Source organism: Lactuca virosa, chromosome 2, assembly GCF_052849685.1.
Source record: "Lactuca virosa cultivar CGN04683 chromosome 2, Lactuca_virosa_CGN04683_v6, whole genome shotgun sequence".
NCBI classification, from domain to species: domain Eukaryota; kingdom Viridiplantae; phylum Streptophyta; class Magnoliopsida; order Asterales; family Asteraceae; genus Lactuca; species Lactuca virosa.
The window spans coordinates 248,827,258-248,841,569 of NC_136427.1; the positions used below are offsets into that span (position 1 = coordinate 248,827,258).

The following is a 14,312-nucleotide window of genomic DNA, read 5'->3' on the forward strand; positions in this document are numbered from 1 at the left end:
CGCCGAGGCATTTATTAGTCCAAACGACATCAACCGCGAACTCGTATTATCAATCATGAGTTCTAAAAGCTATATTTCCTATGTTAGTTTCTAGCTTGGAAAAGCGATATGCTTTATGCAACTCATCAATCAACTCTTGTACCTAAGGGAATTGGTTCCTTATAGTGAAGTGATTAAGCCTCCTATAGTCCACACAAAACCTCCAACTTCTATATTTCTTTTTAACAAACACTACATGAGACGCAAACTCACTATTACCAGGTCTAGTCACCTTACTATCCAACATTTCTTGCACCATTTCTTCAATACTATTTTTTTTGTAAAGTTCATACCACTCAAACACAAGCTTGAATCAATGGAAAAATTAAGGTAAGTTAGTATCAGCAAGATAAACGCTCTTCTGGCGGTTTTCTATTTCATCAAAAAGAGAGTTCGTCGCGTGATTTTCTCTGTATGTTCATTCTCACCGTCAATATAAAAGTAGATTCTACCACTAGGATAGAGCCATATGTTCACAGAGTAAGAAATATAAAAAGCTTATTTAACTTCCAATAACGACATCGTTTTAGAAATCGGCAGCTTGAAGAAGAAGTTTTTGACCAAAATGGTATTTTTCATAAAAATATTTATCAAATAAGTATAGTTTTAAAAATATTTATCAAGTAGGTGTAGTTTCAAAATTTTATGTTTTTCTAAAATTTTCAGTTTTTTTAACTATTATAATTTCAGCAATGTACCCATGTTTAAGGGGAAAATACCGGCAATAGTCAAAAAATGGGGGGTATTTTCAAAATATAGACACAAAAATGGACATTTCCGGATATAGACATGCATTCCGCGGAGGTAGCTCCGCGGAATCAACTGTAGCTCCGCGGTATGGATCTTCATTTTTTTTTTCACAACGATTGTTCGGGGTTTATATTAATTCTCCAACTAATTATTTTCAAGAAAAGATTATCATAGTATGATAATCTTTTCTTGAAAATAATTAGTTGGAGAATTAATATAAACCCCGAAGAATCGATGTGAAAAAGAAGAAAAAAAAAAAAACTGAAGATCCATTCCTCGGAGCTACCTCCGCGGAATGAGTTCATTCCTTTGAGGTAGCTCCGCGGAATGGATCTTGAGTTTTTTTTTTTTTTTTTTTAAATACACTTATTTATTTACGATTTTGTCATTCCGCGGAGCTACAGTAGATTCCGCGGAGCTACCTCCGCGGAATGCATGTCTATATCCGGAAATGTCAATTTTTGTGTCTATATTTTGGAAATACTCCCCATTTTTTGACTATTGCAGGTATTTTCCCATGTTTAAGTGTAGATGCGTCAAGTAACAATGTGGGTTTTAAAATAGACAACGATGGTTTCATAATTGTCGACTTTTGAGGAGCCGAAGTACTTGGGTGGCTCATTTTCTTGCACGGTAAAGTGTAAACAATACTTTATGTTGAAAATGTTGTTGGCCAGGAAAAACATAACCAATATGTTGATTTATCACCATTTTCTATTAGTATTATATTACCATGTAGTTTCAAAAATATTTACCAAATAGGTGTAGTTTCAAAATTATATACTTTTTTTAAGTCTTCCGTTTTTTTAATTATGTATTCATTTACTTAGCTTAGACGATTTTTTCCATTTATAACCACTTTGCTTACAAAAATCCAGATAGGTTTGCTTTTCTTTCTTCTCTAATGTCTGTTTTATTTCGTATTCCCGTTGAGTGCGGACGATGTTTTGGTTATGTTAATGTAAAATACTAATAGAAAATGGTGATAATTCAACATATTGGTTATGTTCTTCCTAGCCAACAACATTTTCAACACGAAGTATGTTTATCGGAATATCTTCAAGCCTAATTGTTGAACAACCACATGAACCAATATTTGTTAGGATTATTTACCCTACCGACCAATCATCTTATTTTAAAAAAAAATTAACTTAAAATCATATAAAATTACCTCGATGATTCCTAAAAATTATTCTTTATAAATTAGGAATCAATATTTGTTATAATGCGACCTAAATTATAAAAAAATACATGTGGAAAAATGCTTAAAAGATGACAAGTGACAGAAAATAGTTGAACAACGACATGAGCCAAGACTTTACAGACACTATTATCATATCAAGCGTGAAATTGTGATGCTTGGGAAGAAGGTTCAATAAAGGATTCTCATGATGAGCGAGAGGCAACGGTTTGCTCAGCTCTTGAGGGTTTGCTCAAAGAATTTGTTTTTAGATCAAGGATTGCAGGTTCATACTACAGTTGTGAAATTGGGTTATGGGTTTGATATGATGATAAACAATGACCTTATAGATATGTATGGAAAATGTGGCAGGGTCGAGATAGCATGCAAAGTGTTTGATAGAATGCCTCAAAGAAACGTTGTTTCTTGGACGTCTCTTATGTGCGGGTACCTAAATCAAGGCAATGCCAAAAGCTCATTATTACTCTTATGTCGAATGGGAAGTTCCATGGTTAAACCGAATGAGTTCACATTTTCTACGAACTTTAAAGCTTGTGGATTCGTAGGTGTTCCTGAGAATGGGATGCAGGTTCATGGCTGGTGCTGTAAAACGGGCTTTGAATGGTTCCCAGTGGTGGGAAATTCTTTGATAGACATGTATTCAAAATGTGGGAGAATCGAGGCTGCATTTCAGGTGTTCGATGAAGTGCCTGAGAGAAGTCTGATAACTTGGAATGCAATGATATCAGGATATGCAGTCGGACACATGGGTGACAAATCCTTGGATTTATTCAAGGAGATGCAGATACAAGGAAAAACCCCCGATGGGTTTACTTTCACAAGCACTTTGAAAGCTTGTGCTGGTCTTGGAGAATTGGATGCCGGGAGGCAAATCCACGGGTTTCTAATTTCAATGGGTTTTCTTTTGTCACAACAAACAATCGTTGCAGGTTCACTTATTGATTTGTATGCAAAATGTGGGTCTTTACGTGATGCACAGAAGGTGTTTGATCAAGTTGAAAGAAAGAGTGTCATCTCCTGGACAACGCTAGTTGTAGGCTATGCTCAAGAAGGAAACTTGTCAAAAGCTATGGAGTCATATAATGCACTTAGAAAAAGCAGCTTTCCTGTTGATGGGTTTGTTCTTTCCAGTGTGATGGCAGTGTTTGCTGATTTTGCTCTTCTTGAACAAGGTAAGCAAATGCACACATACATAACCAAAGTCCCATTCGGTCTAGACATCTCTGTGGCAAATTCAGTGATAGATATGTATCTGAAGTGTGGTGTAATAGAAGATGCAGATAAGGTGTTTGAAGAAATGCCCAAGAGAAACGTGGTATCTTGGACAATCATGATAACAGGATATGGAAAACATGGTCTTGGTGAACAAGCGATTAACATCTTTGAGAACATGAAATCAGAAAACATTTCACCTGATGGAGTAACTTACTTGGCCATACTCTCGTCTTGTAGCCACTCTGGTTTAGTTGAGAAAAGTCAACAATACTTTTCAAGATTACTCAAGGACCCCACAATCAAACCGAATGTGGAGCATTATGCTTGCATGGTTGATCTTCTTGGTAGGTCTGGTCGTTTAAAAGAAGCAAGAAATCTTATCAAGAACATGCCCATGAAGCCAATTTCAGGTATCTGGCAGACATTGCTTAGTGCTTGTAAACTACACAAAGATTTGGAAATGGGACGTGAAGTTGGTGAAATTCTTATGAAAATGGATGATGTAAGTGCTGTAAACTATGTCATGATGTCAAGCATCTATGCCAATGCAGGTTTATGGAAAGAGAGTGAAAAGGTTAGAAAGTCGGTCAAAGCGAAGGGGTTAAATAAAGTAGGTGGTCAAAGTTGGGTGGAGATTGATAAATCGATTCACTTTTTCTACAATGGAGATGAGAGGCATCCATTGACATCAAGAATCCATGAAAAGTTGAAGGAAATTGAAAAGAGATTGAAGGAGGAAGTGCAATTTGCTTATGAAGTTAGGTTTTCATTGCATGATGTGGAGGAGGAATCAAGGGAGGAGAGTTTGAGGGTTCATAGTGAGAAGTTGGCTATCGGGCTTTTTTTGGTTCATAATGATGGGATTGAAAAGGATAGGAGTTGTATCCGGATTTTTAAAAACTTGAGGGTTTGTGGGGATTGTCACGAGTTTATAAAGGGGTTGTCGAAGATATTAACCAAAGTGTTTTTAGTTAGAGATGCTAATAGGTTTCATAAATTTGAAAATGGTGAGTGTTCTTGTGGAGATTATTGGTGACTTAATCATTGTTTCCATAACGTGAACCGAAAACAAGAATTGTCATATGCATACCCAAAGATTGTTAGGTGATGTTTATTGTATTGGGGGCATTATCGTCATTTCATATCAACTTGTTTTCATTAGGTAAATTCTCATAAGAGCATTGGGACTTCGTGGCATATCATGTTGCATGAGTGATATATAAATTGTTACTGCAAAAATGTTTTTTGTTTAATAATATGGAATCACATCATTGTGCAGATTCATTTGGAAGAAGTTTCCAAGACAAGCACATGATGTACAAGTTAATATCTGCAAGATTTAGGTGATACTGAAAATATGTTGCAAAATTTCAGGTAATTAGATGAGATTAAGAAAAGAGTTGTTTTTGTATTTATTCGAATTAATGTGTCTTATTTATTGACTTAAGTGGGCGGCTAATTTTTTTTTATTAGAGGAGGTATATCCTAAAAAAGTGAGGCATGAGGAAAAGTTATAATGCCTTGGTGAGGAATCTCAATTTTTATCTTAATATTTTAAGGTTTGCCAATTTATCATAACAATCATTGTTTTATGTGGTTACAGGCGGTTTTGGCTTATGATTCCACTAAACAAACAAAAAGAGTCTTTTTGCTTTAAACAAGCAGGTAAATTCTATTTTTTCGAACATTTTTGGGTCAAACTCTAGGCTTGCGTTTGGTTCGCAAAATGTTTTTGAAAGGGAGTGGTTGACATGGAACATAATTTGTTTTTTGTTTGGTTTGCTCAAACGAATTGAAAAATTAATTTTGTTATATATATATATATATATATATATATATATATATATATATATATATACACACACATACACACACGAGCTATCCATTAAAAACTTCAAATTATGTATGAAGAGAGTATTTTTTTGCAGCGGCATGTTGATTAAAGAATTGAGGTTGCAAGTTTTTGAATAGATCAAATCATTGTTCATCAGATTCGTTATTTTATTTTTCTATTTCTAAATTAATCAATTAACTAATTTATTTTTAATGTTAGACAATTTTTACAGAATTGTGGTTGCAAGTTTTTGAATTATTTTGCTACTCGTTTATATTTTGTAAATTGTTTGGCCTACCGTAAAACAAAATCCTAACTACGCCACTGATCCTCACGGTTTTCTCCTTCTAAATTCCAAAAACTTAACACGGTTTCCGAATCACGTATTATTTTCCTACTTGCTTTGAGCCTATCCAAGACACTAAATGACAACATTTTTGAAATTTCATGAATTACCATAGAAGTGTTGTTGTTGTTTTTTTTTTTTTTTTTTTTTTTGGTACTATTGTTTCTCCTAGAATTGCTTGATTCATGCTATTCGTTGTTTTTTTTTTCAAGTTTTTCTCCAATGACGTTAGATGCAATAGTTATTCCTTTAATAACAAAATCAACACTATTTTTTCTCTTTTTTGAGCATGCGTTTAGAGATTTTTCATTTTCTATGGTTTGTTCTTTAAAACCGTCTTTTATTTGTTTGGATTGTATTTCATTGTTTGCATCTTCTTCCGTTTGGACAAAATCTTTGCCTTTATTCCCTTGAGCTCTATCATTTCCAAAAAGGATACATAAATCGTCGAAATGAGGAAATATCTTATTTCTTCATTTTCCTGCCTCTTTATGAACCTATTTTGTATCATAAAAGGTTAGCACATAAAAATATAATATAAATAGGTAAGAAGTAACAAAATACATAAAAGTTTTAATGTTGTTGGGTTTTATTAGCATCAAATACACATAAAAAAGGTAGCGAAATAATATTGTAACACCCGTCCCGAGAAGGTTCGTTTTTAACCCTAAATATGTTAAGTTTGCCTTTTTGGTCCGTACGCCGTGTGTACTTGGAGTGTGCGCATGGCGTACTCATGCATGAGAAAAGCGGGAATCGCGCGCGTACGTTGGGCGTACTCAGCAGGTACGCCGCGCGTACCCTGTTCAGATCAAAACCCTAGTTTTGAGGGTTTACACCCTATATAATCCCCTTTATGGCCCCAAGACCTTCACCTTCATCAATCTCCATCTAAAAATCGTCCCTCTAGCTAACCTTAAGTGTGAAGAGTGCGAGCTCACTTGTGTGTTTTGGTGGTGTTCTCGAAGAAGAATAAGAAGAAGAAGAAGAAGAAGAAGGTGGTAGGACTTTGGAGCTTGAAGGAAGTTTGGATCTGGGATTCTTACCTTGCTAGCAACCTTCATGAGGTAAAAAGCTCCTAGCTTGATCATATTTTCTTATAGATCTAGACACTCATAGTCACACAAATACGGATAGACGCGACACCCAAAAATGCGAAAATTCTCATAAGATGGCACCCGTCCGAACAAGACCTCAAATGGTGATTTCATGGACAACACCTTTGTGGGGAGACGATTAATAACATGCACAGCAGAGCTAAAAGCATGAACCCAATAAGAAACTGGAATGTGAGCATGAAACATCATGGCGAGTCCCGTCTCCACAACGTGACGATGTTTGCGTTCAACCCGCCCATTTTGTTGGGGGGTATCCGGGCATGAGATGCGGTGAAATATACCATGTTTATGCAATAACGCCTTTACTTTGTTATTTAGAAATTTCGTACCCCCGTCACTTTGAAATTTTTTGATTTTGGTAGAGAATTGAGTCTCTACAAAGGTGATAAATAACTCGAAAATGCTAAAAAATCCGATTTAGACTTGAGCGGGTAAAGCCATGTAAAGCGAGAGAAATCGTCCACAAATGTGACATAATATCGGTATGAAGCAACCGAATCAATCGGGGAAGGACCCCAAAGATCACAATGGATCAAATCTAAAACATGGGCGGCACGTTGGTCATTATTGTCAAAAGGCAACCGATGAGACTTAGCAAGTTGGCAAGGAGAACAAGTAACCGGTTTAGGTAAAATAGAAGAAACAAACACATGACCAAGTTTATTTAATATAGAAATAACATCAAAAGACACATGCCCTAAACGGGAGTGCCATAATTCAAAAGACGCCTTGGGTCGCTTCTTAGCATAAAACGCACAAGCCATTGGCTTATTTGGAAGAACATAAAGCCCCCGATCACACGTTCCTTGAGCCAGAATTTGTTTCATTGCCCGATCCTGAATGGAAAACAAAGATTTGGAGAAAAGCATATCCACGTTATTATCATATGTTAACTTGCTAATAGACAATAAATTTTTAGTAAGACGGGGAACCACTAAAACATCCCGCAACCGAATATCAGTGGGAAGAGAGGAAGTCCCAATAGCAACAATGGGAAGAGTATTACCATTACCGAAGTGAACCGAGCCATCACCAACAAAAGGTTCGGGTTTAGCAACCGAGCCCGAAGAAGAAACCATGTGATCCGAGGCACCGGAATCAACATACCAATCCGGGCCGGATGGGGTCACACGACAATTTGCAAGGAAAGCTTTTGCTAAATCGGCTTCACTAGGGGCAGACTTAGAAGCAAAGGTCGGAAGTTGTGGACAAGCATTAGCAAAATGACCGTTTTGTCGGCATAGTTAGCAGTGGGGTGACCGCCGGCCACGACCACGACCACCGCGAGGACCACCACGACCACCGGAGTCACCACCCCGACCCCGACCAGCAGAGGCAGAGGCAGCAGCCCCAATGGGCGCTGATTCAACAGAGAAAGCGACGGCAGGTGTGGAGTTGGCGTGGAGGGATTTCATGAAAAGCTCATGACTTTCGGCTTGAGCAAGGAGGTCCCGAAAAGTTGGAGAGAGGCGAGAGGTCCGAACCCCAATGGAGAAGACTTGAAAATCGCTGCCAAGACCACATAGGAACCAATGATTTTTATCAGATTCGGTAACAGCTTGGCCGATAGCCGCAAGTTGATCACAAATCGCCTTAAATTTCCGCCATATTCGGAGACGGTGGAGGTGCCTTTAGAGAGAAGCCGTAGTTGATCACGAAGATTTTGTACACGTTCCATAGAAGAGTTCCCATAGGCGGATTCAAGAGCGGTCCATATATCACGAGCGGAAGAGAGGCCCACGACCTCAGAAAATGCTTCTTCCGTGAGAGAGGCTTGAAGAATGATGACTGCCCGTTGATCCTCAGCATGCCATTCCGCAAAAGCGGGGTTCTCAACTTGCTTGTTGTCAACCAGAAGGTGTGAAGGAGGGGCTGCAAAGGAGCCATCAACGTGAGCAAGGAGTTGTTGATAGTTAAGGAGGAGAGTCATTTGGTTCACCCACAAGAGATAATTGTTAGAGGAGAGGCGGATGATAATGAGGTGAAGGAAAGTGTTCATGGATAGAGTAGCATCAGTGGAGGATCCAGCCATGGATGAAGTTGTGATGGTGACAAGAAAAAACTGAAAGATAGGAGAAGAAGAGAGGAGAATGATCGGCTAAGAAGAGGGAGAGGAAGGGAGGGGTTTTTGGCCTGATACCATGAAATAATGGGTTTCCACACCAAGAGGAAGGGATAGTGTTATGATAGTTTGTAGTTGTTCAATAGATCCGTATGATTACATGTATTTGTTGGTTATATGTTTATGTTTATCTATTGCATATGTCGACATATTGTGTTGGGTTGAGGCGGTCCTGCTTTGTGTTGTAGGCTAAGACACCTGAGGACGATCGGATAGGTTGTAGACCCTGCGAGACGGTCCAGTCAAGCCGACGACCCGTAGAGCAGTCCGGATAGGTTGTAGGCCATGCGAGGCGGTCCAGTCAGGATGGTTGCTCATATTTGTATGCTTGTTTGCTATATGGTGTGCTGGTACTTTGGAGGAACTCACTAAGCTTTGACTTACAATTTGTAGTTTATCCTTTTAGGTACTTTTGAGGATCGTGGGAAAGTAAAGGCGTGATCGTGCACATCTTCCGGTTTTATGTCACTAGGTCTTGGGGAAACTCTGATTTTGAAATAATGCTTTTGAAACAATGACTCTTTTTGTAAACAATGTTGGTTAATGGTTGATTTTGAAAATTTTAAATTTTTTTGATTTTTGGAGTGTTACAAGTTGGTATCAGAGCCTTGGTTTGAGAGAATTGGATGAACATTCGTGTGAATCCAGACTCAAACTAGGGAACTCCAAAAGTTTTTAAATGGTTTTCAAAATTGTTTTTAAAATAACCAAGGAAGGATGCGATGTGTATGATCATCCAGAGCAAGAAAGTATACCCCAAGTTACCCACACTGTTATTTTTTATGATATGGTAGAACAACATTCTAGTTGTAGGATAGGGATCTTTAGGAATTACATGATAGAACTGTCTGATGTATGATGTCTTATTTCCTATAGAGTTTTCTTGCTTATTGTTGTAGGACTCTTTCGGGTGTGAATTGACTATTAATTGAATACGTTAAGTCACATGCTGCATGGGTTAATAATTTTAGAGTGAAGGATTTGGTCTTATGACACAGCTCTTGTCTGAGTCCAACCGTCGTAGGGTTGGTCTTTTAATCTAAGATTATTTAAGTTATGTTATATGTGATTGTATACATGCAATAGTTAATTGGCACCAAGGGGGTCGTTTGGCAGTTGATGATAGGGTGAGGTGTGGATCCTAGGATAGCCTAGGGAGTATGTAGTACTCATGATGCGTTTTCTTGCAAGTGTTGGAAGTTCCATGGATAAGTTATGTGTAAGCAGCCGACCGGTTGAGGAATGTTTAGCCTTTCTCTAGGGAGTGAGAATAGGATGTATGTGTATTCCAGTGTGCGTTGTTAGGGTTGTTGTGATGATATTCTGAGACAAATACGGGTGGGTGTGGAAGATAGTATGAGCCCGTACTACCAGAAGCACAAGACCCGTATGCGTAACAGGGAAGTCACAACCCCTAGGGTTCGTTATTTAGAATAGCTCTTATGGTATGAAATGCGCCTTATCTGATATTTTCTGGTTTATTTTTTAGTATGGTGTTCACGAGGGGATCCAGATTAGGAGCTGGAACGAGTGGCCAAGATAGGTCGTGGATAACTGAGGATGAGATTAGGGTGTTGATTTAATCTGAGGTTGTAACTGTTATCCGGGGGCAGATACCGGATCTGTTCGGGTCTATCAAGACCGCCATTGCGACCGTTGGGGTTCGTGGAGAGAGAGAGAGCCTTTGCGACCGTTGTAACCGTTGGGGTTCGTGGAGAGAGAGAGAGCCTTCCAGTATCGGGACTTCTTGTAACGCCTAGTTTCTGGTACGCTTTTATTTATAAAATTATTCATTTTAATAGAGCTACTCGACGAGTTGGAAGTCCCAGACTCGTCGAGTAGAAACGAGTCTCGGACGTGAGTTTTAAGCTATCTACTCGACGAGTCGAGAGCCCTCAACTCGGCGAGTAGGTCTGCCAGAGTGAAACCCTAATTTAGGGGTTTTGCACCCTATTTAAGCATCTTAATACCCAATTTTTGGCCTCATTTCCAACCTCCAAGTCCCAAACCCTAATCCTCGAAACCCTAGAGCATTTTGTGAGTGTGTGAGCCATTCTTGAGTAACTTTTGTGTATTCTTGAAGCTTGAAGAAGAAGAAGGAGTTAGAGGGTTCAAGGAGAAGATAGTAGATCCAGAGACTTCCTTCTACCCCCTTCACTTTCTGGTAATCAAGTCTCTAACTTGATCATTTTTTCATTAGATCTCATTATTTCCATTTTTTGAGGATTTTGGTCCAAGAAGCTTGAACCTTGGGATTTGGACGTCCCAAGCTAGGATCCTTTCAGATCTGGGATCATTAAGGGTTGTTAAGGCATAAAGGTGCAAACTTTATGCCATTGAAGCCCACATGCAAGATCTAAGGTGTTGTTATGGCCTTTTGAGCCCAAAAGGCCATGCATGGAAGGAAAGTCTGAGGCTTTACGTGTTATTTTGGTATCTAGGACCTAGATCTGGGTTTTCATGCTTTGGTTTGGGGTGATAAGGCTTTTGGATAAAGATCTATGTCCTAAAAGAACTAGGGTTTTAGCTAAACCCTTTAAGAAGGGTTATCAACGGGTAAAGTTGGAAACTTTACCCTTAAAAGATCATTTCCAGTATGTAGATGAAGTATGGACGTTGGATTTGGAGAGTAGAGGCTTAATCTGTTAAGATGGCCAAACAGACAGAGGAACTCGTCGAGTCCATAGAGGAACTCGACGAGTTGGGTTGTGTTGTCCCGTTTTAGATTAAGGTAGAACTCGACGAGTCGGTGAAGGGACTCGACGAGTTGTTTCGATAAATCGCGACTAAGAGTAGCCAGGGAACTCGACGAGTTGGGGAGGTGACTCGACGAGTTAGATCGCGATTTCAGGATTCTAGGACTCGACGAGTTGATGGAGCAACTCGGCGAGTTGGGTCAATCTGAAGGTTGACTTTGACCAAAGCGTTGACTTTGACCAGGGGTAAAATTGTCATTTTACCCTAAGGAGGATTATTAGGTTTTGACTAAGTGTTATTGTGATATTAATAGTCGGGGAGTCGTTGGAGCAGCCGTCGGAGATTCCTCACTTGATATTTCAGCAGTCAGCTTTGCAAGGTGAGTTTCCTTCAGTAGGAACGGGTCTACATCACCAAGGTCAGCCCGTATATGTGATATGTTAGTAGCTGAGTGTGGGCGGGGCCCGAATCTCATAGTATCCGAGTGTGGGCGGGGCCCGAATATCGTAGTATATTTGAGTATAGGTATGTGACTGCTTGATATGAATATATATACTTGTTGTCTGGGTGATACTTGTATGCATGTTAGTAGCGGAGTGTGGGCGGGGTCCAAATCTCCTAGACAACGGAGTGTGGGCGGGGCCTGCATCTCCTAGACAGCGGAGTGTGGGCGGGGCCCGAATCTCCTAGAGAGTGGGCGGGGCCCGTATCTCCTAGTTGCATGTTATGTGTATGGTATGTGGTAGTTGGGGGGACTCACTAAGCTTCGTGCTTACAATTTTCAATTTTGGTTTCAGGTACTTCCACTAGCAAGGGGAAGAGCTCGGGATGACTGCATGACACACACCATAGTTTATAGCCTGGGATGTTTTAGACTCTGATGTTTTGACACATGGTTTTGATACAATATTTGGATATGATGTTTGGGAATACATGACTTGTGATTTTATTATGATGTTGATGAATTATGGTTTTCTTAAATGGTTTTAAAACAAACTTTTTGGACCGTATTTTTGGGATGTTTCACTTCGACAATACAAAGCCCCCGATGATCGATGGGGTTCAATACCCGATCATTGCTGAGGTGGGTGTCCGATGTCGAGGGATGTTTCTTTACTTGCTCCTGTCCAGCTGACCAGAAGGTCAAGTGCGCCCTAAACCTTCTCCGGTTGGGGGCGAAGGATTGGTGGAGGTTGGTTACTAGCTATTACACTCCAGAGCAGAGGGCTGTTGTATCATGGGAGCAGTTCTCTGAGATGTTCCGCACGAGATATGTTCCATTAGTTGAGAGGGAGAGACTAGCCCAGGAGTATTTGGACTTGAGGCAGGAGACTGAGTCGGTGACCGAGATCACCAAGATGTTTACTGAGAGAACACTGTTTTGTCATGATTTTGTTGCTTCTGAGCAAGCTCGGATGACCCGGTACTTGAGCATGCTTAAGACGAACATCCGTCAGTTTGTGTCTACTCAGCGTTATGGTACACTTGTGGAGCTACAGGAGGCCGCTTGGAGGTTGGAGATTGAGTTGGAGCTCCAGACGAGGGAGCGGAGGCAGGCTCTGGTGAAGTCGCAGCCTGCGACGAAGCAGTTCAAGGCCGCCGATGTGAGATCTGGGAGTTAGAGAAGTGCGGAAAGGTTCATGAGGGTCCCTGTCGATCTACTTTTGGGTGCCACAAATGTGGCAAGGAGGGGCATTACGCCAAGGACTGTCGCCAACAGGTTTCCGCACCAACCACCATGATCTATTATCACTGTGAGCGGGTTGGCCATATTAAGGCCAACTGTCCTTTGCTCAATGCAAGATCGGCGCAGGCTCCAGTGCTAGCTACTTTGAGGATCATCGATGGGTTCCAGGGTAGGGCGGAGCCCCGAGGGCTCGAGGTCGCGCTTTCCATCTCACAGTAGAGGAGGCCAGGGTGGCGCCAAACGTCGTTACTGGTATGTTTCCATTTATCATTCTGTCAATTATTTTATTATATGCTTATGTTTATGTTTCTGATAGGTACATTCTTACTGAATTATTTGCCTGCTCTTGTGTTATTTGACTCGGGCGCGAGACGATCCTTTGTATCTCAGTCTTTTAGTAGGGATTTCAATATTGATGGGTTTTGAGCATAACAAACAAAATTCCTATGTGTGTATGCAACCCTATAATTCTTGATCTATGTTTTCTCTAATTGAACAAACAACTTTGAACATCAAAAGGAAAACCCTAGGAAACCTATATTAATTTCGAAAATAGTAACTAGGGTTAGAATACATACCTTTAATTGTTATTGATGAATAACAAGAAACCCTTGTGTTGTTGAAGCTTAGAGAGCAAGCACCAAAAACGTTGTGCCTCTAGTAGATCACACCCAACACTAGCAAGAGGATGAGAGAGGAGATAGGAGAAGGGAGATTGAGAATTTCAGCTATCTCTCTAGGGTTACGTGCTTTTGGGTGGAGTTCAAGATCGGTGTGTTTTGAGGATCAACTATGCGTGTTTCTGGTAGTGTCTCCAGTCAGGGACTGGGGGTAGATTCATAAATGGATGCTCCTCAGTTGTAGAGAAGGGTCTTCGAGAAGATTATGAGTAGCCATTTTCGAGTGGGCTTTTGGTGAAAACTCGTGTTGGGAATCGCGAGTGTGTCCGTGCAAGGTCTGTGCTCAGAAAGATGTGGATTAAGAAATCTGTATGTCAAGGGCATCAGCTGGAGGGTTCAGGATTTAGCCTATGTGTCTGTACTATAGGATGGTTCTACTTGTGTGAAGGTCGGGCAAGTGATGAGGTTTCAGGCTTCTAGCAGCAGGGCGTCGATCCGACGGTTAAGGAAATCTATATCTTGTATCTTTTTGTTGTCATTAAGAGTTGAATAGATAGTTTGATGGATACGTGTCATGGATTTAGCATTGGTTCAGTTTGGGCGGTCTGTCAGGGAGTCAGACCAGTTCGAGTCTTCAGGCTTCAGATATACAGGTTGGGTTTTTGTATGGGATTGTGGATTTT

The 14,312-nt window shown here is 40.2% G+C and overlaps 1 protein-coding gene across 4 annotated transcripts; it reads left to right on the plus strand.

Annotated features, from left to right (window-relative positions):
* Positions 1-2,004: 2,004 nt before the first annotated feature.
* On the plus strand, positions 2,005-12,233 carry LOC145160727 (Tetratricopeptide repeat (TPR)-like superfamily protein). 4 transcript variants are annotated; one of them, XM_079080024.1, is made up of 5 exons: positions 2,005-4,212; positions 4,485-4,579; positions 4,679-4,729; positions 4,809-4,870; positions 12,120-12,233. In XM_079080024.1, the coding sequence occupies exons 1-2, from the start codon at positions 2,178-2,180 to the stop codon at positions 4,550-4,552; spliced, it is 2,103 nt and encodes a 700-aa protein (XP_078936150.1). In that variant the 5' UTR covers positions 2,005-2,177; the 3' UTR covers positions 4,553-4,579; positions 4,679-4,729; positions 4,809-4,870; positions 12,120-12,233. The 4 variants fall into 4 exon arrangements, with proteins under 4 accessions (XP_078936150.1, XP_078936151.1, XP_078936149.1 ...); XM_079080025.1 differs by lacking the exon at positions 12,120-12,233 and adding an exon at positions 5,134-5,173; XM_079080023.1 differs by lacking the exon at positions 12,120-12,233 and having other exon boundaries at positions 4,809-5,005.
* The last annotated feature ends 2,079 nt before the right edge of the window (positions 12,234-14,312 follow it).

Excerpts from the sequence above, each read along its gene's own strand:
- LOC145160727 (XM_079080024.1), top strand. The coding sequence starts at position 2,178 with ATGATGAGCGAGAGGCAACGGTTTGCTCAGCTCTTGAGGGTTTGCTCA. Across the intron at positions 4,213-4,484 it reads GTTTCATAAATTTGAAAATG|ATTCATTTGGAAGAAGTTTC; the intron begins GTGAGTGTTCTT and ends ATCATTGTGCAG.